At 41.5% G+C, this 25,807-nt stretch overlaps 1 protein-coding gene across 1 annotated transcript in view; it reads right to left on the reverse strand.

Annotated features, from left to right (window-relative positions):
• LOC106562972 (laminin subunit gamma-3) overlaps positions 1-25,807 on the reverse strand; it is a 257,596-nt gene that overhangs the window by 150,215 nt on the left and 81,574 nt on the right. The window contains exon 3 of the mRNA XM_014128127.3: positions 1,057-1,187. Within this exon, the coding sequence (XP_013983602.3) occupies positions 1,057-1,187 (131 nt within the window). The remainder of the gene's footprint in view (positions 1-1,056; positions 1,188-25,807) is intronic.

Below are 25,807 nucleotides of genomic sequence, written 5' to 3' on the forward strand. Positions count from 1 at the left end.
GATCAAATAGCAGCTCAGTACTCCATCAGTTCTGGATCATTTCTTTTTACTATTTTGAGTTGTTATATTCCACTGGTTGACCATTAAAGCCAACACATTGACGTACCCTGGCACTTATTGTGTCCATTCATAACATTCAGTGTGAGAATTGTGCTAGCACTGCTATGGCCAATCCAATGAGCTAGGCTAAGTATGCTACACTAACCAAACAAGTGGTCAGGTAGCCCCTCGCCGTTCCCTCCGGTGTCATGGTGACATTGTTGGGTCATTTGTCAGACTGTCACGCCTAGCTGTGATCATAGCCACTTATGACAGGTGTCAGATCCTGTTGAAGCAGTGGGTGAAGGCTTCATCTCAATTACTTAATAACAACCATGTTATCCTGCCGTGCCTATGAACATCCTGTCTGTTCCGCCTTCCTCCTGTTGTCCCTTCTCATTACTGTGAGGAATAAGCCCAGGGACCAGCAGACATGGGGGCCTGGTTTTCAGTTTTGGGAATGATTTCAAATAGTATTTGAACCCAGGTCTAGGGACCAGGGACAGAGCAGGGACAGAGACAGGAAAGGGACAGGAACAGAGGCAAATTACGTGGCTATGTTTCTATGTCTCCTCTGTCCAGGACCATGCAGGGCTTGCGTTTGAGACTGTTTATCATGTAAACAGGATACAGAGGGAGGAAATGTGCAGCGGACGTTCGCCATATGTGTTTTATTATCTATCAAATGGGCCACGCTGGGTTGTTGTTTTATAGTTGAGTCTGTCTGAGAAAGGAGCAAACAAAACAAAGATAAATCAAAACTACACGGCAAATATGCTCTCCCTCCTCTTTCTTGCTATTTCTTGCTCTCTCTCTCTCTCTCTCTTTCTATTGAGCTTTTTGGCTAATGTCGAGTTCTAGCAGTGACCACAATCCCCGGTGGATTGAGAAAGAGAAAGAAGTAGAGGAGAGTGAAGGAAAGGCGTGATAGTTTTGTCTCTCTTTGTTTTTGGAGGGAGTATCCACGACGACAGCCAAAGGCCTCTGAGGACCAATCAGATGTCAGGTGTGTGTTACCTGGCTCCCACAGAGAAATCAGAGATGGCGTAGAAGTAGGATCGCAGCACCTTGGCGTCCTTGAAGAACTCGTCTCCGAAAGTGTTGAGCCTGTCCAGAGAGATCAGCAGGTCGGTGGCTGTCACCCACTCCTATATAGAGAGAGACAGAGAGAAGGAGATGGGGATGAGGAAGAGGCTTTGGAGGGATGGTGGCTGTCATCTACTACAGAGAGGGACAGAGAGGAGAGGGGCATGAGGAGGAGGCGATAAAGGGGTTTGAGGAAGGTGATGGATGGAGATGGAGAAAATAGGAAAGGTAAAAGACAGATTCAGGTAAGGTCAGAAGGTGGAGGAAGAAGAGGATGGGAGAGAAAGGGGGGGATAGAGAAGGATAGATAGTGCATAGTAGTGAAGAGAGACAAGCCATGGAGATGTAAAGAGGGGTAGAGTAGGGTGTGAAGGAAAGAAAATGAGAAATATTGAGATATAAGATAAATAAATAAATAAGAAATCGAGGATAAATAGAGAGGAAATCAGCGGTGGAGATAGAGATGACATAAGTTATAGAGGAGACTTGGCATAGTGCTCTCAGACAGTATAACAGATAATGTTTGGCAGCACACACCGAAACCATAGCATCCCAGATACAATGAATGCACCGGGGATGAGATGAATTGGAACAGTTAAATAGAACAAAATGAGAGTGGGGGAAAGAAAAGAGAGAAGTGAGAGGAAAGAGAGTGGAAAAGACAAACAGCAGGATACGGGAAAGAAAACATTAAATTCACATGTGAACACATGAACATGTGAAGTTAATGTGATAACAGGTGACAACATGTGAAGCAACATGTGACAACATGTGATAACATAAACTACACGTGACAACATGTGAGCACATGTGAGAGAGAACCTGATCTCATGTGAAATTAATGTGAAATGAATGTGACAACATGGGAATGCAAAATTTCAACATGTGATACCATGAAACTACAAGTGACATTTTATCACTTGAAAACTCAGTTGTCAAATGTAATTTAGAATATTTTACTTTGAAAGACATAATTGACATTAATTACATTTAAACAGTAATTGTCTCCTGCAGGTTTTGTTTAGTTCCCTGTTTGTTCCAGGGACATTCCCAAGGACATTATGTCATAGTCCCCTGGAGTATTTTTTATAGTTACGGTGAAAATATGGTTAATCAACAACTAGTTACTGCATTTTACAGCTAAATTCAGGTGTTAATATTAAAGGACAGTATGCTGATTACTTAACACTCAACCTCTCTTGAGATTTGAACTCACAACCTCTTGGTTGCTAGCTACCTGAAGTTCCTGCTGCACAATGGAGATAAGCAAGAATGCATTAAATGTATACAACAGAAACATAAACAACAACTTGAAGGTGTTATTTCTAGAAAATGACAGTATGCTGCTGTATTCTGATTTCAATTAGTGCACTTTAAAAAAAAAAGGTGCACTGTGACAACTCTTGGCACTCATCATTAAATGGGATTTGAATTCATAAACTCTTGGTCGCTAGCAACCGGAAATGTGCAGCTACACTACCAGATCTGTGAGCGTGAAAGAGATATCGCTACAGGCTTACTAGCAAGAATGAATTTCTGCACTTTGCTAAAAGCTGCCCAGAATCAATCAATAATTGTCCAATTATCACCACCAACATAAAACTAGCAGTGCCCAAAGACACTTGACTTAGAGTATACATTCATTATTTGAACTTGTGACCTCTGGTTGAGAGCGCATCAATGTTTCTGCAGTGTCACCAGGTTCATACTTAATTGCACTATTCAAATAATATACTTCAAATACGAGATGTATTTTTCTAGTATATCTTAATAAGTATACTATGAATATACGACAATTACACTTCAACACACTTATTAAAAGTGTACTTTTTTATGAAACTCTGCTTGTGAGTGATCAAGTACACTATAAGTGCCTTGCAAAAGTATTCATACCCCTTGTATTTCTTCCAATTTTATTGTTAAAAAGTGGGATTAAAATAGATTTAATTGTCATTTGTTATCAACAATGAACTCAAAATACTATGTAATGTCAAAGTAAAAAATAAATAATACAAATTAGATAACTAAAATATAGTAATTGAATAAGTATTCAGTCCCTTTGTTTAGGCAAGCCTAAATTAGTTCAGGAGTAAAATTTGGCGTAACAAATCACATAATATGTTGCATGGACTCTGTGTGAAGTAATAGGGGTTGACATAATTGTTTTTATGACTAACCCTTCCTCTGTCCCCCATACAGCACCTGTAAGGTCCCTCAGTCAAGTATTCAATTTCAAGCACAGATGCAACTTCAAATACCAGGGAGCCTTTTGAAAGCTTCTTAAAAGGGAAATGATTGATAGATCTGTAACAATATCAAATCAGACATTGAATATCTCTTTAAGCATGGTCAAGTTAATAATTATACTGTGAATTATGTATTAAACCACCCAAACATATCAAAGATACATTTGTCCTTCCGAACTGAGCTAAAGGACAGGCATGAAACTGCTCAGGGATGATACCACTAGGCCATTTGTGATTGTAAAACAGTTCCAGAGTTCAGTAGCTGTAATGGGAGAAAACTGAGGATGGATCAACAACATTGTAGTGACTCTACAATACTGATTTAAATAACAGAGTGAAAGGAATAATACAAATATACAAAATACAAATATTCCAAAACATACATTTTCCATGCAACAAGGAACTAAAGTAATACATCACGGCTGAGGAACATGGTTCCTGAGAGTATCATTTTTCATATCTCAAGAAAATATACTTAAGTATACTTTCAAAAATATATAATTAACTTAAATGTCGACAAAATGTATTCATTAAAGTATACTTTCAAAAACGCATTTATGTGCACAAAAATGCAAATATTACCCAGCATCCTTTTCTGCAGCTGAAATTTTCATTTGTATTGTTCCTCATATTTAGTTTATTCAAATGTTTTGATGTTCATTTTCAAACTGAATAATGTTATACTTTAAATGACAAATTACAAATTTCACAATGTGAACAACTAAAGTGTGAAATGCAAATGGTGCACAGTACTCAACAGTGTTACTTCTAAATTGCTGCTCAAGCTGTATCCTTAAATTATTTTTCAGCTCGGGGATTCAAACTGAAATAAAATGGCCAATAAATATATTTAATATTATTCCATTTAGATAGTTTAAAATATGTTAATGAAGTATGATGGAGGTTTATTCAAATATTTACGTTTTTATGCTTAGGGCAGCATACTATGTGTAAATATTTGTATGAACATAACAAGATTCAACAACTGAGACAAACTTAACAAGTTCTACAGACATGTGAGTAACAAAAATGTAATAATGTGTCCCTGAACAAGGGGGGGGGGGGTCAAAATAAAAAGTAACAGTCCGTATCTGTTGTTGCCACCAGCTGCATTAAGTACTGCAGTGCATCTCCTCCTCATGGACTGCACCAGATTTGCCAGTTCTTGCTGTGAGATGTTACCCCACTCTTCCACCAAGGCACCTGCAAGTTCCCAGACATTTCTGGGGGGAATGGCCCTAGCCCTCACCCTCCGATCCAACAGGTCCCAGACGTGCTCAATGGGGTTGAGATCCAGGCTCTTCGCTGGCCATGGCAGAACACTGACATTCCTGTCTTGCAAGAAATTACGCACAGAACGAGCAGTACGGCTGGTGGCATTGTCATGCTGGAGGGTCATGTCAGGATGATCCTGCAGGAAGGGTACCATATGAGGGAGGAGGATGTCTTCCTTGTAATGCACAGCATTGAGATTGCCTGCAATGACAACAAGCTCAGTCCAATGATGCTGTGACACACCACCCCAGACCATGACGGACCCTCCACCTCCAAATCGATCCCGCTCCAGAGTACAGGCCTCGGTGTAACGCTCATTCCTTCGACGATAAACGCAAATCCAACCATCACTCCTGGTGAGACAAAACCATGACTCATCAGTGAAGAGCACTTTTTGCCAGTCCTGTCTGGTCCAGCGACGGTGGGTTTGTGCCGATAGGCGACGTTGTTGCCGGTGATGTCTAGTGAGGACCTGCCTTACAACAGGCCTACAAGCCCTCAGTCCAACCTCTCTCAGCCTATTGCGGACCGTCTGAGCACTGATTGAGGGATTGTACGTTCCTGTTGTAACTCGGGCAGTTGTTGTTGCCATCCTTTACCTGGTCCGCAGGTGTGGTGTTCGGATGTACCAATCCTGTGCAGGTGTTGTTACACTTGGTGTACCACTACGAGGACGATCAGCTGTCCGTCCTGTCTCCCTGTAGCACTGTATTAGGTGTCTCACAGTATGGACATTGCAATTTATTGCCCTGGCCACATCTACAGTCCTTATGCCTCCTTGCAGTATGCCTATGGCATGTTCGCGCAGATGACCAGGGACCCTGGGCATCTTTCTTTTGGTGTTTTTCAGAGTCAGTAAAAAGGCCTCTTTAGTGTCCTATGTTTTCATAACTGTGACCTTAATTGCCTACCGTCTGTAAGCTGTTAGTGTCTTCACGACCGTTCCACAGGTGCATGCTCATTAATTGTTTATGGTTCATTGAACAAGCATGGAAAACAGTGTATAAACCCTTTACAATGAAGAGCTATGAAGTTATTTGGATTTTTAATAATGATCTTTGAAAGACAGGGTCCTGGAAAAGGGACGTTTCTTTTTTTTGCTGAGTTTATAACAGTGGCAGCCTATCAGAACATTGCAGGCATGGCTTTCAGCTAGCTCTTTTTGGTCTCCCAATATAGGGAATGAACTCCAGTGATTGACTTGTAATTTTGTTGTTGAAGAAATGGTGTTCCCTGATAGGGAAATTATGAGATGTATGTTAGAAGAAGTACAATATTATCATAAGGAGACACATACTTGTAATATGGATGAGGAACGAAGTGAAAAAGAGAGGTGGATGGAGTTAAAGGTTAAGGGCATTAGGCCAGTAAACCGGAAGGTCGCTGGTTCGAATTCCCCAGCCGACTAGGTGAAAAATCTGCCGATGTGCGCTTGAGTAAGGCACTTAACCTTAATTGCTCCTCTAAGTGTCTCTGGATAAGAATGTCTGCTAAATGATTTAAATGGAAAAATGATGGAAAATAGCAAGATGGTTTGTTGAAGAAGAATGGTAGAAAGTCTAAGCAGAGTGAGTGGTATGCCAGATCAAGGTCTGGAGGAGAAATGAAAGTGAGTGAGGGCAAATTATTGAAGGTGGCAGGTGTGGTGGAGCCCGAGGCTTGTACCAATGGTCAGGATAAAGAGTCTGTGACATTAGGAGTGACATTTTTGGAGAAGGTGGACCCCTGACTTTTGGCTGATGCATTTGTGGTGTCTGGGTGGGTGAAAACTAAGTTGGGTGCTGTGGAATCGGTGAAAGTCACCCGAAGTAGCCTTGTGACAATTGTTTGTGTTTTCCGCTGGTCAGAGGGGGCAAGTGCTTCGTTGCAAACAAATTAGGACAAGAGATGTGACTTGTTTTGCTCTCAGCAAAAGAGTGCCATTGAAAGGAGTGATTCTCGGTGTTTGTGATGCTTGTGCGACGCAGACAGGGTAGCGTGAGTGGTGAAACAGAAGAGTCATTGTCTGTTCTTTTCAGTTTTGATGTTGAGTCTGCCCAATAAAGTGATTTTAGGATATTTCAGTTTCCCATATGAGTTTATGTGCCAAATACATTATGTTGTTACAGCTGTCAAGCTTATGGGCATGTGGCAGCAATGTGTAGGTGGGAGGTTCCTAGGTGTGAGAATTGTGCAGAAGGGCAGGAGACAAAGGAATGTGTAGTATTGGGGATAGAAGCGATATGTTAATTGTTGACCTGATGAAGGACTATAGGTTTAAATAGAGGAGTAGGCAGGTGGGTTTTTACTGAGTGTAGGGTTAGATGGTAGGGTGTTTGTTGATTTCTTTTCCTTTTTTCAACAAAGTATAAGGGAGTTATACTCCATTCTAGTTGGTGGCAGTAATGCAATATTTATTGGATGCCAACCAAGACAAAAATCCAGTGATGTGCTGGAGGTGTAAAGTCCAACATCCTCCAGGTTTTTGCTCCTCCCTTGTACTAGATTGATGAATTGAGGTCACTAATTAGTAAGGCACTCCCCTCAACTGGTTGGCTAAGTCTTGATTGAAAGGGAAAAAAAACAGCAGACACTCAATGGAATGAGTTTGACTCCCCTGTTGAACACTGTCAGTTCTGCAGCCTTGTTTTTTTCAATTTCACCTTTATATAACCAGGTAGGCCAGTTGAGAACAAGTTCTCATTTACAAATGCGACCTGGCCAGTATAAAGAAAAGCAGTGCGACACAAACAACACAGTTACACATGGGATAAACAAACGTACAGTCAATAACGCAATAGAAAAATCTAAACACAGTGTGCAAATGTAGTAAGATTAGGGAGGTAAGTCAATAAATATGCCATAGTGGCAAAATAATTACAATTTAGCAATTAAACACTGGAGTGATAGATGTGCAGAATATGAATGTGCAAGTTGAGATACTGGGGTGCAAAGGAGCAAAAAATAAATAACGGGGATGAGGTAGTTGGGTGGTTATTTACAGATGGGTTGTGTACAAGTGGAGTGATCGGTAAGCTGCTCTGACAGCTGATGCTTAAAGTTAGTGAGGGAGATATAAGACTCCAGCTTCAGTTATTTTTGCAATTCCAGACATTGGCAGCAGAGAACTGGAAGGAAAGGCGGCCAAATGAGGAGTTGGCTTTGGGGATGACCAGTGAAATATACCTGCTGGAGCGCATGCTACGGATGGGGGCTGCTATAGTGACCAGTGAGCTGAGATAAGGCGGGGCTTTACCTAGCAAAGACTTATAGATGACCTGGAGCCAATGGGTTTGGCGACGAATATGAAGTGAGGGCCAGGAAACGAGAGCATACAGGTGGCAGTGGTGGGTAGTATATGGGGCTTTGTTGACAAAATGGATGGCACTGTGATAGACTGCATCCAATTTGCTGAGTAGAGTGTTGGAGGCTATTTTGTAAATGACACCATCGAAGTCAAGGATCGGTAGGATAGTCAGTTTTACGAGGATATGTTTGGCAGCATGAGTGAAGGTTGCTTTGTTGCGAAATAGGAGGATTGGAGATGCTTAATGTGAGTCTAGAAGGAGAGTTTACAGTCTAACCAGACACCTAGGTATTTGTAGTTGTCCACATAATCTAAGTCAGAACCGTCCAGAGTAGTGATGCAAGACGGGCGGGCGGGTGCAGGCAGCGATCGGTTGAAGAGCATGCATTTAGTTTTACTAGCATTTAAGAGCAGTTAGAGACCACGGAAGGAGTGTTGTACGGCATTGAAGCTCCTCTGGAGGTTAGTTAACACAGTGTCCAAAGAAGGGCCAGAAGTATACAGAATGGTGTCGTCTGCGTAGAGGTGTTAGATGCTTGTTAAAGGCAACATAAGTGCAGGTGATACCAAAGAACCATAAGATATTTCATTTATGGCTAGTCACCATGTAATTGTAATACTCACTTTCCAACCAGACCATCAGTTCAGTGAGTGTGATGGTTTAGCTACAGTAAATTACTGTGAATTTTACAATTACACACTTGTGGTGAAATCCTGCATGGAGCCTTCACCGTGCATTGCCACTTCAAGAGCGCATCAGCAGTCAGAAGGGAGGAAATAAAGATAGCTCTTCCGGCTCTCTGGGAGGTAGTTCTCGGTTGGCACGGCAGTTTAATTGTGCTTGCAATGCTGCAGAAGTCATGTTTAGCTTCAGCGTGCTTAATTCATAAAGTGTTTAATTTGATCATCAGTGTACCGCTCTAGGTCGTGGTTGTTATCGTTTGGGACTGCACCGGTTATTGATCGCATGGATTAGTAGCGACATTGTTGCGAAGCTTTGACACAAACCATCAGACGGACAGATAGTGCAACTGCAAGCCTGAAGTCAACAGCTAAGATATCTCTTAGTACATTGTAGTTAAAAGAGAGGTTGCTCGGAAGTTTATAGTGTATTGTTATTTGAATTGTATTGAGGTGGTGTGGTACTAAGGCCTTTGTTTTGCCTTTGAACACTCCCCCCCCATCATACCCTCTGCAATAATACAGATAATTCTAGTGTTGGCAAATCCTCTAGTGTTGAGGGTTCTTTCTTTTTGTAAATTGTTTCTATTTAGTTGCCGTTTAAATTGCTCTGCCATTATTATTATTGTATGAGGTATTATTGGTGGGTTTACCCCTGTGCTGTGATGTGTCTTATCTTTTCTCTCCACTGGCTATCTGGCACAGGCTACACTCGGCAGTCTCTTCTGCTGCTGGTGTGTGTGTGTGTGTGTGTGTGTGTGTGTGTGTGTGTGTGTGTGTGTGTGTGTGTGTGTGTGTGTGTGTCTGTGTGTGTGTGTGTCTGTGTCTGTGTGTGTGTGTGTGTGTGTGTGTGTGTGTGTGTGTGTGTGTGTGTGTGTGTGTGTGTGTGTGTGTGTGTAGTAGTACTCTCTCTATCCAACTCTTTTCCTTTCAGCAGGGTTAATACCTGCCTGGCGCCCGAACAAAATCTATATCTTTACCCATCTCTAACAATACCGCTACACACTTGTAACTAGTTGACGGTAAGTTATTGAAATTTAAACATTAACTTCCTGTGTACCAGCTGCCATTAAGCTACTGGAAAATGCACAGTAACCTTTTAACAGTGCAGTTCTCAATTATCACAAGTTCTCCAACTGGTAATTACTAGTGGGAAACTCGTCTATCTTCCCTGAGCACCGACTTCTCCCACATGCTGACCTCTGACATTACCTACTAAGGAAATGACCTCGATAACAGCATTTTCGGCAGTTAAATGTAACAACAAAACATTATTTACAAAAAGCATTCTAGTAATGTGTTTTTAACTTTATAATTTGTTAAAAAGTATGATCGCTTTACTTTTGGTGTATGGTTGATGCAGCTTGTTGGCAATTAGCCAGTTTCCCAATGATTTCAAAGCACCTGAATGCATCCAACTGTTATTTACAACTTCACAACTGGTAAATTCTTACCTCCCACATGGTTATGAACGCAGCTTTATATTTAATATATTGGGTAGAAAAATGTACCATTATACTAGATTATCTTCACATGTACACTGAAAGGAACCGACCAGTACCATGTGAGTTCTTACGTGTACTTCTGAAGATACCTTTGACTGTTTTGTACCACAATGTACCTTAACTGTACTCTTATTTTTGAGTGTGTGGATGTACACTGAGTGTACAAAACATGTTTTTTCCATGACATAGACTGACCAGGTGAAAGCTATGATCCATTATTTATGTCACCTGTTAAATCTACTTCAATAACAGTAGATGAAGGGGAGTAGACAAGTTAAAGACATCTTTTTAAGCTTTGAGACAATTGAGACATGGATTGTGTGTGTGCCACTCAGAGGGTGAATGGGAAAGACAAAAGATTTCCGTGCCTTTGAACGGGGTATAGTAGCAGGTGCCAGGTGCACTGGTTTGTGTGTGTCAAGAGCTGCAACACTGCTAGGTTTTTCACGCTCAGCAGTTTCCTGTGTGTATCAAGAATGGTACACCACCCAAAAGACATACAGCCAACTTGACACAACTGTGGGAAGCATTGGAGTCAACATGGTCCCGCATCCCTGTGGAATGCTTTCGACTGCTTGTAGAATCCATGCCCCGACACTGAAGCTGTTCTGAGGGAAAAAACGGGTACAGCTCATTACTAGGAAGGTGTTCCTAATTTTTGTATGTTCTTGCTAACAAATAACCATCTGGTGGCAAATCCCGAGATCATTTATGCACACTTAATGCTGAATTTTATCAGATCCAAGCTAGTGGACACTGGCATAGCGATTGTGTTAGAGCTTTCAAATCCAGAAGCGTCTTCCAGCGTTATCCCTGAAGCGGAAATTGCTATTGGCAGCCGGAGCTGCATTAAGAGAAATCCCATGCAGCCTTGTTAACAAGTTGGATCACTGGAATGTGATATGTAATCTACACCTTAATAAGGCTGATAGAAATCCTCATTATTTTATTTTAATCACTTCAGAGCTATAATGCAGTTACACCTCTAACACATGTACACCCCCGACACTGCCAAAACACGTGTTTATCACAGGTTTACCCTTGATCTGATTGAATCTAGGCCTTAATGTCAAGAGTCCCTGAGCACTGCTACTTTTCAGCTGGTGTTGTCAGATAATCGCTCAGTTATTGACTTCAATCTGGGCAAATTTTAGCAAAGTGCAGAAATGTATTCTTTGTTTTCTGGTTACTTCCTGAATACAGTTTGTTGTATAGTTACTGACAAAATACAGTTCAGCTGTAGAAACACATGAAGTTATTTCCACTATTTTCACAGCAACTCAGTATCCGATAACTTTCAATAAAATTACAGGACTTTTTTTCAAGGTATCCTATAAGGTTAAATACAATTGCAAGTGAGGCATAGCAAGTTCATTTGCAGGACAGGCCAAAAGGTACCCAAGTGCAATGCGACTGACAGCAAATATATAGCAAAACACTAGTACAGTATCCTATTACTGTGTAAATGTACCGTAAAATGACTATATAAAGTACCACAAAATTAACAGAAATGGCTAACAGTGTAGTTTCATGTTATCACATGTTGAACCACAATTTCAGAAGTGGAAAAATCACTTGATTTCACATGTGGAACACTTCGCATGTGACATTTCACATGTTTTGGAAAATTAAACACATCACATGTTTTTAAATGTGCAACTCCATGTTTTATCACTGTTCAGCTAAAATAAGAACCGACCAGAGATTTTAACAGACAACTTCTATCACGCCCTGATCTGTTTTACCTGTCTTTGTGATTGTCTCCACCCACCTCCAGGTGTCACCTGTTTTCCTCATTAGTCCTTGGGTACTTATTTCTGTGTTCTCTGCTTGTCTGTTGCCAGTTTGTCAAGTCAGCCAGTGTGGTTTTTCCTGGTCCCCTGCTTTTTCCTTCTCTCTGTTTTGCTAGTCCTCCCGGTTGTGACCCTTGCCTGTCTGGACTTTGAACCCGCCTGTCTGACCATTCTGCCTGCCCTGACCTCGAGCCTGCCTGCCTGCCACTCTGTACCTTCTGGACTCTGGCCTGGGTTTGATCTTTTGCCTCTCCACAAACGTTCTCTTGCCTACTCCTTGTATTATAATAAATATCAGAGACTCAAACCATCTGCATCCCGTGTCTGCATCTGGGTCTCGCCTTGTGCCCTTATAAATTCTGGGTTTCAGGTACACTGATCTTTCTGCTGCGCCTCAAAGTCTGGCACGTTCCCCTAACCATTCATTACCTATAATATCTCTGCACTTAGCAAAAGATTGCTATCTGCACTGCTATTTTATCATTTATTCAGACTATTCTCTCATCCTTGATTTGATTTACAGAATTTGAGGGTTTTGGCACATGGGTGATTTTATTCGGTCCCTCAAGTATTGTGCAAAAATTAATCATATATACATTTTTTTAATGTTTGACAGCTGATTTGCTGGTGTTTTACAGTCCTATGAGTGATTTTGGAATTCTGTTCCAAAGTATTCCTACACATCATAGAGAGATGAACACCTTCCTAATATGTCAGGGCATAGACTACAAGGTGTCGAAAGCATTCCACAGGGATGCTGGACCATGTTGACTCCAATGCTTCTCACAGATGTTAAGTTGGCTGAATGTCCTTTGGGTGGTGGACCATTCTTGATACACACGAGAAACCGTTGAGCGCAAAAAAACAGCATTGCAGTTCTTGACACAATCAAACCGGTGCACCTGTCTACCTACTACCATACCCCGTTCAAAGGCACTTCAATATTTTGTCTTACCCAAAACCACCTGAATGAAACACAATCCATGTCTCAAGGCTTAAAATGATATCTTTATCCTGTCTCCTCCCCTTCATCTACACTGATTTGAAATGGATTTAACAGGTGACATCAATAAGGGGTCATAGCGTTCACCTGGTCAGTCTGTCATGGAAAGAGCAGGTGTTCCTAATGTTTTGTACACTCAGTGCATGTGATCGTATTCGAGCAAGGTTCTTTCGGTCAATTTGCAGTCTACAAATTTTCTGTTATTATGTTCCGGCCCATCTGAACATCAGCTCAAAAATAAAATCGGCCCGCGGCTGAATCTAGTTGATAATGCCTGCTGTATGATATTGCTACTTTTTGAAATGTGTTAGATTTTTCTCTATTGCAAGATAGAAATGTAGTAAAAAGACTAAGCCTACAATATTGTTAACAAATAATAGTACATTTAAATTAAAACACACACATATACATTCATGCTACAAACCCATCACAACTGCTTCTTCCCAGGGGTGTCATGCACCCCAAAGATCTGAGGGGCACAACGTAGGTGAGGATGGTTGGAGATTTTTGCATTTTTCAAAACACCTGAAACAGCCTTTTCCAACAATCTAAAGCCATAATAATTATGCTTAAGCATATCTCCCTTGTCTATCCTCCTGACTGGTGGTTCTTGTTTTAAAAATAAACTAAATATGCTTCTCTGAATCGCTGCTAAAATCTGGGTAAAAGATTGAATGGAATGTCTTACTGAGTACATTACATTAGTTATTGCTTGTTTTTCTAAAGTCTACCGACCTTGCCAGCAGGCATGCCAGCTATGATAATTAGACAAGCTAGCTACTCTAACTCGATTGATAGCCTGAAATGGCTTCCTGGTAGCTAGTTATGAGGTTGGGAGATCGGGAACCTATCTGGGCTAGCTAAAGCCAACTTCATAAAATTGCTAAGTGGCCACTACTATTACAGAGAAAGAAAATGAAGAACCCCCCCCCCCCCCCCCGACCCACACACACACTATATGTACAGTATGTATATGTTTAAACAGGACAAATCTAAGGGGGCACGTGACCCTGTACCTCTATGGGCATGAGACCTCTGCTGCTACCAGACTTTTATTTACTATTGCAAATACCGCACAATTAAAACATTTGCCCCCAAATCCCCTCTTCCCAGTCAACCACTTGAAGTTGGAGAGTCAAAGGGTCAAGGACCCTGTTTGGAACATCTGGTGGGAATGTAGAACACATGTGTTCCAGGACCCCTTTAATCCAGAAACAGTAGGACTCCTGGAATTTGGTGACTTCTGTGGGTCAATAGGATCAGACCTGGGTCAGACCTGGGTCAAACATATGGTAGCACTGTGGATGGGTACTAATGCCTGGAGCTGGATCAGATGTTCAGAACCAGGTCAACATAACAGGGAATGGAGCTGAGAATTAGACCGAAACAGTACTGGAAAGAGGTCATTTGCAAGACACTACATGACCAAAAGTATGTGGACACCTGCTCATCAAACATCTCATTCCAAAATCATGGCCATTAATATGGACTTGGTCCTCCCTTTTCCTGCTATAACAGCCTCCAATCTTTTGGGAAGGCTTTCCACTAGATGTTGGCACATTGCAGCGGGGACATGCTTCCATTCAGCCACAAGAGCATTAGTGAGGTCGGGCACTGATGTTGGACGATTACGCCTGGCTTGCAGTCAATCCCAAAGGTGTTCGATTGGATTGAGATCAAGGCTCTGTGCAGGCCAGTCAAGTTCTTCCACACTGATCTTGACAATCCATTTCTATATGGACCTCACTTTGTGCTCATGGCATTGTCATGCTGAAACAGAAAAGGGCCTTCCCCAAACTGGTGCCACAAAGTTGGAAATACAGAATTGTCTAGAATGTCATTGTATGCTGTGATTTTAAGATTTCATTGGGGCAGGTAGCGTTCTCCTGGCATCCGCCAAACCCAGATTTGTCAGTCGGACTGCCAGATGGTGAAGCGTGAGTCATGGAAACCCATTTCATGAAGCTCCCGATGAACAGTTCTTGTGCTGACGTTGCTTTCAGAGGCAATTTGGAACTCGGTAATGAGTGTTGCAACCGAGGACAGGAGATTTTTACGCACTACCCAGTTCAGCAGTCAGCTGTCCCATTCTGTGAGCTTGTGTGGCCTATCATTTCGCGGTTGAGCCGTTGTTGCTCCTAGACATTTCCACTTCACAATAACAGCATTTACAGTTGACCAGAGCAGCTCTAGCAGGGCAGAAATTGACTGACTTGTTGGAAAGGTGGGATCTTATGATGGTGCACTGTTGAAAGTCACTGATTTTAGACAGAGAGAGGGATGGAGAGAGAAAGAAGTATTCTACTGCCAAGGTTTGTCTTTGGAGATTGCATGGCTGTGTGCTCGATTTTATACACCTGTCAGCAACGGGGGTGGCTGAAATAGCCAAATCCACTGATTTGAAGGACGGTCCACATACTTTTGTATATATTGTGTATGTGAACAACATCCTTTGTAAAGATAATATGGTTAATCAATAGCAGTCTCCTATATTCTCACTGTCTTGCTACTGTATTATATATCTCTCTCTCCTCATATGCCCCTGGCCATACAGTCACACCTTGCCTTTCCTTTTCTCCACCATTCATTCTGCTACCTCCTTTCTTTCAATCCTCCCCCTCTCTCTCGCGCTCCTTAGTTTCCTCAGGGAGCCCTTGAGGAGGCTGTGTGTTTGTGTGCCGTCTGTTTCACAGCAGCACGGTGCAGAGCAGAGTGGAGCTGATAGGCTACTGTTATGGGGCCTGCTTATCGACTTCGGCCCTGCTTGACATAGCTCCGCTCCTGCTAATGGGGTTTGGACGCTGCCGAACGACCCAGTGCCCAGGGGCTGTCGGTGGGAGCATACGCTCATTCTTCACATGCTCCCGCCTGCCCGGCGCTCCCGGTACCATCGTGAATGGCAAAAAAACACGAGTTTGGGGGGGGGGGGGGGGGGGGCAGTGAACGATTACAGGAGAGAGTTTATTCTCATTCAGGTTAGGAAGGGAATGATGGGAAACCAAACCGATAACTTCTCTCTGTACGCTCCCTCGCTCTTTTTTTGCTCCATGCCTCTACAGCAGGGTTAGAGGAGAGCAAAGTGTTTGGGAGACTATACTTTTTTCCCTCACTTTGTCAGAAGTTTGAGAACAGCTTGGTGCTGTATCACAGAGACAAATCAATGCAGTGCTGCCAAACCGAATTATCTGATTGGTCGATGCGTCTAGCTTCGCCACCAAATCTATAATGATTACATCACACTGCAGTCACTTCATGACATGTGATCAATTCTGACCAATGATCAATAGCCAATAACAGGCGATCTTACCTGGTAAAATAAGGGTTCAATAAAAAAATCCACCATTATTGCTGTTAAATATCGCCACACATCTCCAGACGCGAAAGGTAAAGAACAGAAGTAAGGGAGAGGAGACACTTTTGTCTTAGATCAAGGATGATTCAGATGCTCTCAAGCCCCCCAATGTCTTATTTATACTTCTTTCTCTCTCCATCCCTCTCTCTGTCTAAAATCTGCAGTGTCAGACAACGACAGGATGTAGTTTTATGAGTAAGCTTCACATAGGGGGGTATGCTAATGTTCATATCTCTTAGTACTCCCATGATACGGACACGACTAAGGATTAATCAGAGCGTCTGGATTTTATTGTAGTTCACGAAGGAGCCAGCCGTGGGGTGGCAGTTAGGCTAATGGTTAAGAGCACTGGGCCAGTAACCAAAAGGTTGCTTGTTTGAATCTCTGAGATGATTAGGGATAGTATCTGTTGATGTGCCCTTGAGCAAAACACTTAACCTAATTTCTATGGATAAAAGCATCTGCTAAAATGAAATAAGTATGTTTTATAGTGTCGCGGAGATCATCTATTTTTGTTACAATAGTTTGTTTTGTTCATTATTAATAAAATCAGGATGTGTCCTTATGAGTAGGAGTTATTTAAGCATTTCTGACGTGTTCATTGTTCATAACATCGTGTGTGTGTGTGTGTGTGTGTGTGTGTGTGTGTGTGTGTGTGTGTGTGTGTGTGTGTGTGTGTGTGTGTGTGTGTGTGTGTGTGTGTGTGTGTGCGGACACATTCTGAAAAACACCCATAACCACATATACTGTATATATTTTTTGAATATTTTATTTGTCCTTTTTATAATTTTTTTTATATTCCAAAAACAAACTTATACATATGATCAACAACTTACAGACACGCACAATGACTACATTTATGGCCGTCATAGTAAATAAGAATTTGTTCTTAAAAACCTCTTAAGGATCCACCTCTTTTTTTTCAATTTTTGCCTAAAATGACATACCAAAATCTAACTGGCTATAGCTCAGGACCTGAAGCAAGGATATGCATTTTCTTGATACCATTTGAAAGGAAACACTTTTACGTTTGTGGAAATGTGAAATTAATGTAGGAGAATATAAAACATTAGATCTGGTAAAAGAAAAAAAAATTTTTTTTGTACCGTCATCTTTGAAATGCAAGAGAAAGGCCATAATCTATTATTCCAGCCCAGGCGCAATTTAGACTTTAGCCACTAGATGGCAGCCGTGTATGTGCAAAGTTTTAGACTGATCCAATGAACCATTGCAACTGTTAAAATGTTGTATCAAGACTGCCCAAATGTGCCTAATTGGTTTATTGATACATTTTCAAGTTCATAATTGTGCACTCTCCTCAAACAATAGCATGGTATTCTTTCACTCTAATAGCTACTTTAAATTGGACAGTGCAGTTAGATGAACAAGAATCTAAGCTTTCTGCACATATCAGATATGTCTATGTCCTCCTCGTGCTAATCACATTAGCCTATGTTAGCTCAACCGTCCCGCGGGGGTGGGGGGGGGACGACACCAATCCTGTAGAGGTTAAACAATAATGTAGGCATTAGGGGATGGGTGTGTGAGCATACAGGGTCTGGGCAGATGAGATGTAATTTATTTTTTATTTAACCTTTATTTAACTAGGCAAGTCAGTTAACACTTGCCCTTAAATTGTACCAATTAGTTTTTCTCGGTCTCCCATGCTATTGCAGTAATTGAATAATAAATCTTACGATTTTTCCATTGTGTCAATGTTGGCGGATTGATTGACTTTTTTTCAGCACAACGGCAGACTCATGCTTTAAGTGTAAAACTAATAATAACTCAATAATTCAAGCTTTCTGGAATGCCATAAAGTCTGGAAGTTGTGGGCGGAGCTAGAAAGTTGTCTGTCAGACGTATTAGAATGGAAACGTACTTTTAATCTGCCTGTCTGCGTATGTCAAAACATGGCATATGGGGGTGTAGTGAGATACCCAAAGGGCTGCACAATAATTTTGTCATCACTCAACCACATTTTTAGCTGTCCATGATGATCATAAAGTTTAGCCGCAAATAAGCTCATTCTGTTCATTATTCTGATTCTGGTGGTATTTACCATGGTTGTGTAAGGCAACACAGACGTGGGCCTAAACATCATTTACAGCACTGAAAGGAAGTATTTTCTGTAAGGTTAATTGGAAGTCTGTTTATTGCTTATTATTTGTGCAAACTGCAGCAAAAAGCTCATTTAACTGGGACGTTCTGTTCTGGCAACAGGTCACAAGTCTTGCTGCTGTGATGGCACACTGGTATTTCACCCAGTAGATATGGAAATATATTTAAATTGGGTTTTTATTGCCAAAGTGTAGTCAAAAGTAGTCTACAGTACTACTGCCAAGAGATGCGCTATAGGTGTACCTACCATAGGAGTCCCCTCAAAGCCTACCATTGACAATGTACAGTCGTGGCCAAAAGTTTTGAGAATGACACATATATTAATTTTCACAAAGGTTGCTGCTTCAGTGTCTTTAGATATTTTTGTCAGATGTTACTATGGAATACTGAAGTATAATTACAAGCATTTCATAAGTGTCAAAGGCTTTTATTGACAATTACATGAAGTTGATGCAAAGAGTCAATATTTGCAGTGTTGACTCTTCTTTTTCAAGACCTCTGCAATCCGCCCTGGCATGCTGTCAATTAACTTCTGGGCCACATCCTGACTGATGGTAGCCCATTCTTGCATAATCAATGCTTGGAGTTTGTCAGAATTTGTGGGTTTTTGTTTGTCCACCCGCCTCTTGAGGATTGACCACAAGTTCTCAATGGGATTAAGGTCTGGGGAGTTTCCTGGCCATGGACCCAAAATATCAATGTTTTGTTCCCTTTTGCCTTATGGCAAGGTGCTCCATCATGCTGGAAAAGGCATTGTTCATCACCAAACTGTTCCTGGATGGTTGGGAGAAGTTGCTCTCGGAGGATGTGTTGGTACCATTCTTTATTCATGACTATGTTCTTAGGCAAAATTGTGAGTGAGCCCACTCCCTCGGCTGAGAAGCAACTCCACACATGAATGGTCTCAGGATGCTTTACTGTTGGCATGACACAGAACTGATGGTAGTGCTCACCTTGTCTTCTCCAGACAAGCTTTTTTCCGGATGCCCCAAACAATTGGAAAGGGGATTCATCAGAGAAAATGACTTTACCCCAGTCCTCAGCAGTCCAATCCCTGTACCTTTTGCAGAATATCAGTCTGTCCCTGATGTTTTTCCTGGAGAGAAGTGGCGTCTTTGCTGCCCTTCTTGACACCAGGCAATTCTCCAAAAGTCTTCGCCTAACTGTGCGTGTAGATGCACTCACACCTGCCTGCTGCCATTCCTGAGCAAGCTCTGTACTGGTGGTGCCCCGATCAACTTTAGGAGACGGTCCTGGCGCTTGCTGGACTTTCTTGGGCGCCCTGAAGCCTTCTTCACAACAATTGAACCGCTCTCTTTGAAGTTCTTGATTATCCGATAAATGGTTGATTTAGGTGCAATCTTACTGGCAGCAATCAGTGATGCCAATGTAGCAATTTTGTTGCTAGATTTAGCAACTTTTCAGACGACCCTGGCAACTTTTTTTTCAAACAGCACCTAGCAACAAATTTAGCAACTTTTTACAATGTATTTTGAACTTTTAGCAACTTTTGAAAAGTGACTCAAACGCTAAAATGCACGTATTTTCCCTCTAAATGACACAAAAACGATTGTCTCTGTCACACACTCAGTCACAACACACATGCTTGGCTGCAAAAGTGCATTGTGAGTGACGTCAGCAGTAGGCGCTCAGCTCGTGCACAGGCAGCAGCAGGCCAGCAGCAATTTCAGCAAATTGCAAATCATTGTTGGCTGACTGCAGCAGCAGTAGTACAGGTTTGACAAGCCAAACCCAATGAATATAGTTGGTCATGAATGTTTGATCTTGAACAGAACTTACAACATCAATCAACATGTCTCAATCAAAATTGTACAGCCAGAAGAACAGAAAAGAGTGGGAGTCTCTACCTGAACAAATGTCAAATCATATTTTTCGCTGAGATGGCCAGTCAATTTGAGTAACATTATTATGTATTTTACGTAATGAAACAGTTTTACGTTATCACGCAATGACATCACAACGTCATTTAGCAACTTTTAGCAACAAATCAACCTGCCTCAAGCAACTTACCCTGAAAATGAGTTGGCAACACTGGCAGCAATATCCTTGCCTGTGAATCCCTTTTTGTGCAAAGCAATGATGACGGCACGTGTTTCCTTGCAGGTATCCATGGTTGACAGAGGAAGAACAATGATTCCAAGCACCACCCGCCTTTTGAAGCTTCCAGTCTGTTATTCAAACTCAATCAGCATGACAGAGTGATCTCCAACCTTGTCCTTGTCAACACTCACACCTGTGTTAAAAAGAGAATCCCTGACATGATGTCAGCTGGTCCTTTTGTGGCAGGGCTGAAATGCAGTGGAATTATTTGGGGGGGGGGGGGGGGGGGATTCAGTTACATTTGCATGGCAAAGAGGGGCTTTGCAATTAATTGCAATTCATCTGATCACTCTTCATAACATTCAGGAGTATATGCAAATTGCCATCATACAAACTGAGGCAGCAGACTGTGAAAATGCATATTTGTGTCATTCTCAAAACTTTTGGCCACGACTGTACATACCCAGCATGTGACAGAGCTGGAGGAGTTGTGACCTGTTTTTGTTGGTTATGTTGTCATAGTTGTGCCTAGGGGGGCATATGGGGCAGGGAATGCTGTCACCTCCAGGTAGGTGTTTGTGCTGTCACCTCCAGGTTCTTGTCCAATTCTGGGATTTATGTCGCCACAGACTTGTACATGTCCCTGGGCCTGGAAAGGATTGATTTCCCCCTCCAGGATGGAGAAGCTGTCTTCTTTAAAGTATGGGGATTCTAGTGGGAGATATAGATAGCACACGAGGGCATTTTTCTCTGAGATAAATTCCTTTTGAATTTCTAGCCAAACGTAAAATGTTCCTGTTTAGATAAATTCAATAGAGTGTGTTAGGTCTGCTCTATATCAAATTAGCATACCCCCTGAGTCCCTTCCCTGTTTCACACCTGGTAGTTTGGTGGATTGGACTACCAGCTCTCTGTAACCTTGAGGGCAACCAGTGGGTCCATTTCCTCTATACCATGTTTCTTGTAGGATGACAATGTCTGTGTTTCGGATTTCTATGATGAAGTCCAGGTTCCTGCTCTTTAGGCAAAGGCAGATAATCTCTCTCTCTCTGTCCCCCCCCCCCCCCCCCCCCCCTCTCTCAATTGAATTCAATTTAGGGGCTTTATTGGCATGGGAAGCATATGTTTACATTGCCAAAGCAAGTGAAATAGATAATAAACAAAAGTGAAATAAACAATACATAATTAACAGTAAAATTACACAATAGTTCCAAAAGGATAAATACTAAATACATTTCAAATGTCATATTATTTCTATAAAAGGTGTTGTAATGATGTGCAAATAGTTCAAGTACAAAATAAACAAACATACACATATATGTGTGTGTGTGTGTGTGTATATGTATGTATGTATGTATGTATGTATGTATGTATGTATGTATGTATGTATGTATGTATGTATGTATGTATGTATGTATGTATGTATGTATGTATGTATGTCCAGGCACTTGTCATCTCCTGTCTGGATTACTGCAACTCGCTGTTGGCTGGGCTCCCTGCCTGTGGCATTAAACCCCTACAACTCATCCAGAACGCCGCAGCCCGTCTGGTGTTCAACCTTCCCAAGTAGGTCTCACGTCACCCCGCTCCTCCGCTCTCTCCACTGGCTTCCAGTTGAAGCTCGCATCCGCTACAAGACCATGGTGATTGCCTACGGAGCTGTGAAGGGAACGGCACCTCCATACCTTCAGGCTCTGATCAGGCCCTACACCCAAACAAGGGCACTGCATTCATCCACCTCTGGCCTGCTGGCCCCCCTACCTCTGAGGAAGCACAGTTCCCGCTCAGCCCAGTCAAAACTGTTCGCTGCTCTGGCACCCCAATGGTGGAATAAGCTCCCTCACGATGCCAGGACAGCGGAGTCAATCACCACCTTCCGGAGACACCTGAAACCCCACCTCTTTAAGGAATACCTAGGATAGGATAAAGTAATCCTTCTAACCCCCCCCCCCCCCCTTAAAAGATTTAGATGCACTATTGTAAAGTGGTTGTTCCACTGGATATCATAAGGTGAATGCACCAATTTGTAAGTCGCTCTGGATAAGAGCGTCTGCTAAATGACTTAAATGTAAATGTATGTATGTATGTATGTATGTATGTATGTATGTATGTATGTATGTATGTATGTATGTATGTATGTATGTATGTGTGTGTGTGTATGTATGTGTATATATATATATGTGTGTATTTATGTATGTGTATATACAGTTGAAGTCAGAAGTTTACATACACCTTAGCCAAATACATTTCAACTCAGTTTTTCACAATTCCTGACATTTAATCCTAGTAAAAAAACCTGTTTTAAGTCAGTTAGGATCACCACTTTATTTTTAGAATGTGAAATGTCAGAATAATAGTAGAGAAAATGATTTATTTCAGCTTTTATTTCTTTCATCACATTCCCAGTGGGTCAGAAGTTTACATACACTCAATTAGTATTTGTTAGAATTGCCTGTAAATTCTTTAACTTGGGTCAAATGTTTTGGGTAGCCTTCCACAAGCTTCCCACAATAAGTTGGGTGAATTTTGGCCCATTCCTCCTGACAGAGCACTGGCTTCTTCCTTGCTGAGCGGCCTTTCAGGTTATGTCAATATAGGACTCGTTTTACTGTGGACATAGATACTTTTGTACCTGTTTCCTAGAGCATCTTCACAAGGTCCTTTACTGTTGTTCTGGGATTGATTTGCACTTTTCACACCAAAGTACATTCATCTCTAGGAGACAGAACGCATCTCCTTCCTGAGCGGTATGATGGCTGCGTGGTCCCATGGTGTTTATACTTGCGTACTATTGTTTGTACAGATGAACGTGGTACCTTCAGTGGTTTGGAAATTGCTCCCAAGGATGTACCAGACTTGTGGAGGTCTACAATTTTATTTCTGAGGTCTTTGCTGACTTATTTTGATTTTCCCATGATCCACATGTACAATGATGTCAATTAGAGCCTGTAAGTAAGCATTTTACTGTAAGGTTTTACTGTAAGATTTTATTTTATTTGAATTAGCTTATCAGAAGCTTCTAAAGCCATGACATCATTTTCTGGAATTTTCCAAGCTGTTTAAAGGCACAGTTCACTTAATGTATGTAAACTTCTGACCCACTGGAATTGTGATACAGTGAATTATAAGTGAAATAATCTCTCTGTAAACAATTGTTGGAAAAATGTCTTGTGTCATACACAAAATAGATGTCCTAACCGACTTGCCAAAACTATAGTTTGTTAATAAGAAATTTGTGGAGTGGTTGAAAAACAAGTTGTAATGATTCAACCTAAGTGTACTGTATGTACATTTCTGACTTTAACTGTATGTATGTATGTATGTATGTATGTATGTATGTATGTATGTATGTATGTATGTATGTATGTATGTATGTATGTATGTATGTTGTATTTACAATGGTGTTAAGACAATAAGACATATCAAATGTCATATTATGTCTATATACGGTGTTGTAACGATGTGCAAATAGTTAAAGTACAAAAGGGAAAATGAATAAACATAAATATTGGATGTATTTACAATTGTGTTTGTTCTTCACTGGTTGCACATTTCTTATGGCAACAGGTCACAAATCTTGCTGCTGTGATTGCACACTGTGGTATTTGTCACATCCTGACCAGTAAAGGGGTTATTTGTTATTGTAGTTTGGTCAGGACATGGCAGGGGGTGTTTGTTTTATGTGGTTCGGGGTTTGTTGGGCTATGGTATTATGTAGAGGGGTGTTTGTTTAGAGTCTTCCGGGGTTTTTGGTCTATGTTCTAGGTTAGTGTTTTTCTATGAACAGTCTAGTTTTCTACTTCTATGTTTAGGGTTTGTTGATTAACCTTCAATTGGAGGCAGCTGTTCCTTGTTGCCTCTGATTGAAGGTCCTGTGTATAAGGGTGTTTGTGCTATGGGGGTTTGTGGGTTGTTGTTTCCTTTTTTGTGTCTGTGCACCTGACAGGACTGTTTAGTGGCGGTCTTTTGATTTAATAAAGAAGATGAGTATACACGTTCCCGCTGCACCTTTGTCTAATCCTTACGACGCCCATTACAGTATTTCACCCAATAGATATGGGAGTTTATACAAATTGGATTTGTTTTCAAATTCTTTGTGGGTCTGTGTTATCTGGGGGAAATGTATGTCTCTAATATGGTCATATATTTGGCAGGAGGTTAGGAAGTGCAGCTCAGTTTCCATCTCTTCTCTTGAGAGCCAGGTCTGCCTTCGGCAGCCTTTCTCAATAGCAAGGCTATGCTCACTGAGTCTGTACATAGTCAAAGCTTTCTTTAAGTTTGGGTCAGTCACAGTGGTCAGGTATTCTGCCACTGTGTACTCTCTGTTTAGGGCCAAATAGCATTCTAGTTTGCTCAGTTTGTTTTGTAAATTCTTTCCAATGTGTCAAGTAATTATATTTTTTCTCATGATTTGTTTGGGTCTAATTGATTTGGTTGGGTCTCTCTCTCCTATCTCTCTGGGGTTTGACTTAGAGGGCCACCAGATGGAGACAGTGACAGAAGAGAGCAGTGTTTTCCAAACTGAATTAATTCTCTGTGACCCCAATGTCTTTTTTTCTTCTTTGTCATAATTCTTCTTATCTTTCTCTCATTGTCATTCAACTTTGTTCTTCCAATTTGCTACTTTGCTTTCTGGCGTCACCCAGCAAGAGCAAGAGGGGTAGGGGAGAGAGAGAGAGGGGGGCAGGGGCAGAGAGAGAGAGAGAGAGAGAGAGAAAGAGAGAGAGAGAGAGGGAGGAAACATTTTAATGGATGACTGAACTTCAATTTGAACTCATAGAGTGGCTCCATTTACTGTGTGGATATGGAAAAAGAGGGGAGGAAAGCGCTTTATAAATTTGACAACAGTTTCACCCTTTGAAGTTAGCCATTACTTCAGAGGAGATAATCGAAACACTCTGTTACAAGGCGACTGTTACTTATTCCACACAATTTGTTTGGTAATGACAAATCCGGCAAACATGTTTAGAGCTGTAGATTGATGATATAACAGGGAGCGCTGTCACGACGCAGGCTGTTACTAATCAATGTGAATACACGATTAAACCTGACCCGTTTTTGAATACAGGTTTTTTTTTTGGGGGGGGGGTTTAGGAAAATTTATGAGAGCACACAGAGAACACAAAACACTTAGCCCTGTGTTCCTCAACTATTTATCATCCAACCATTGTGTACAAGCACTGACTCTTTCCCAATCCTCTCTTTTCAATATTGCTCCTCTATGGCATCCCTAAAATGGAGATTTACGAGGTTTAGAAAGGTGGGAAAAATGTCTTTATACTGGGAGAGGGCCCATGTATCCAGCAGTGCAGCAGAGTGAAGGAAAAGCATGCGCTGAGTCTACAGAGGGATTAAAATG

This window comes from Salmo salar, chromosome 11 (genome assembly GCF_965601325.2).
Source record: "Salmo salar chromosome 11, fSalSal1, whole genome shotgun sequence".
In the NCBI taxonomy this organism is placed as follows: Eukaryota; Metazoa; Chordata; class Actinopteri; order Salmoniformes; family Salmonidae; genus Salmo; species Salmo salar.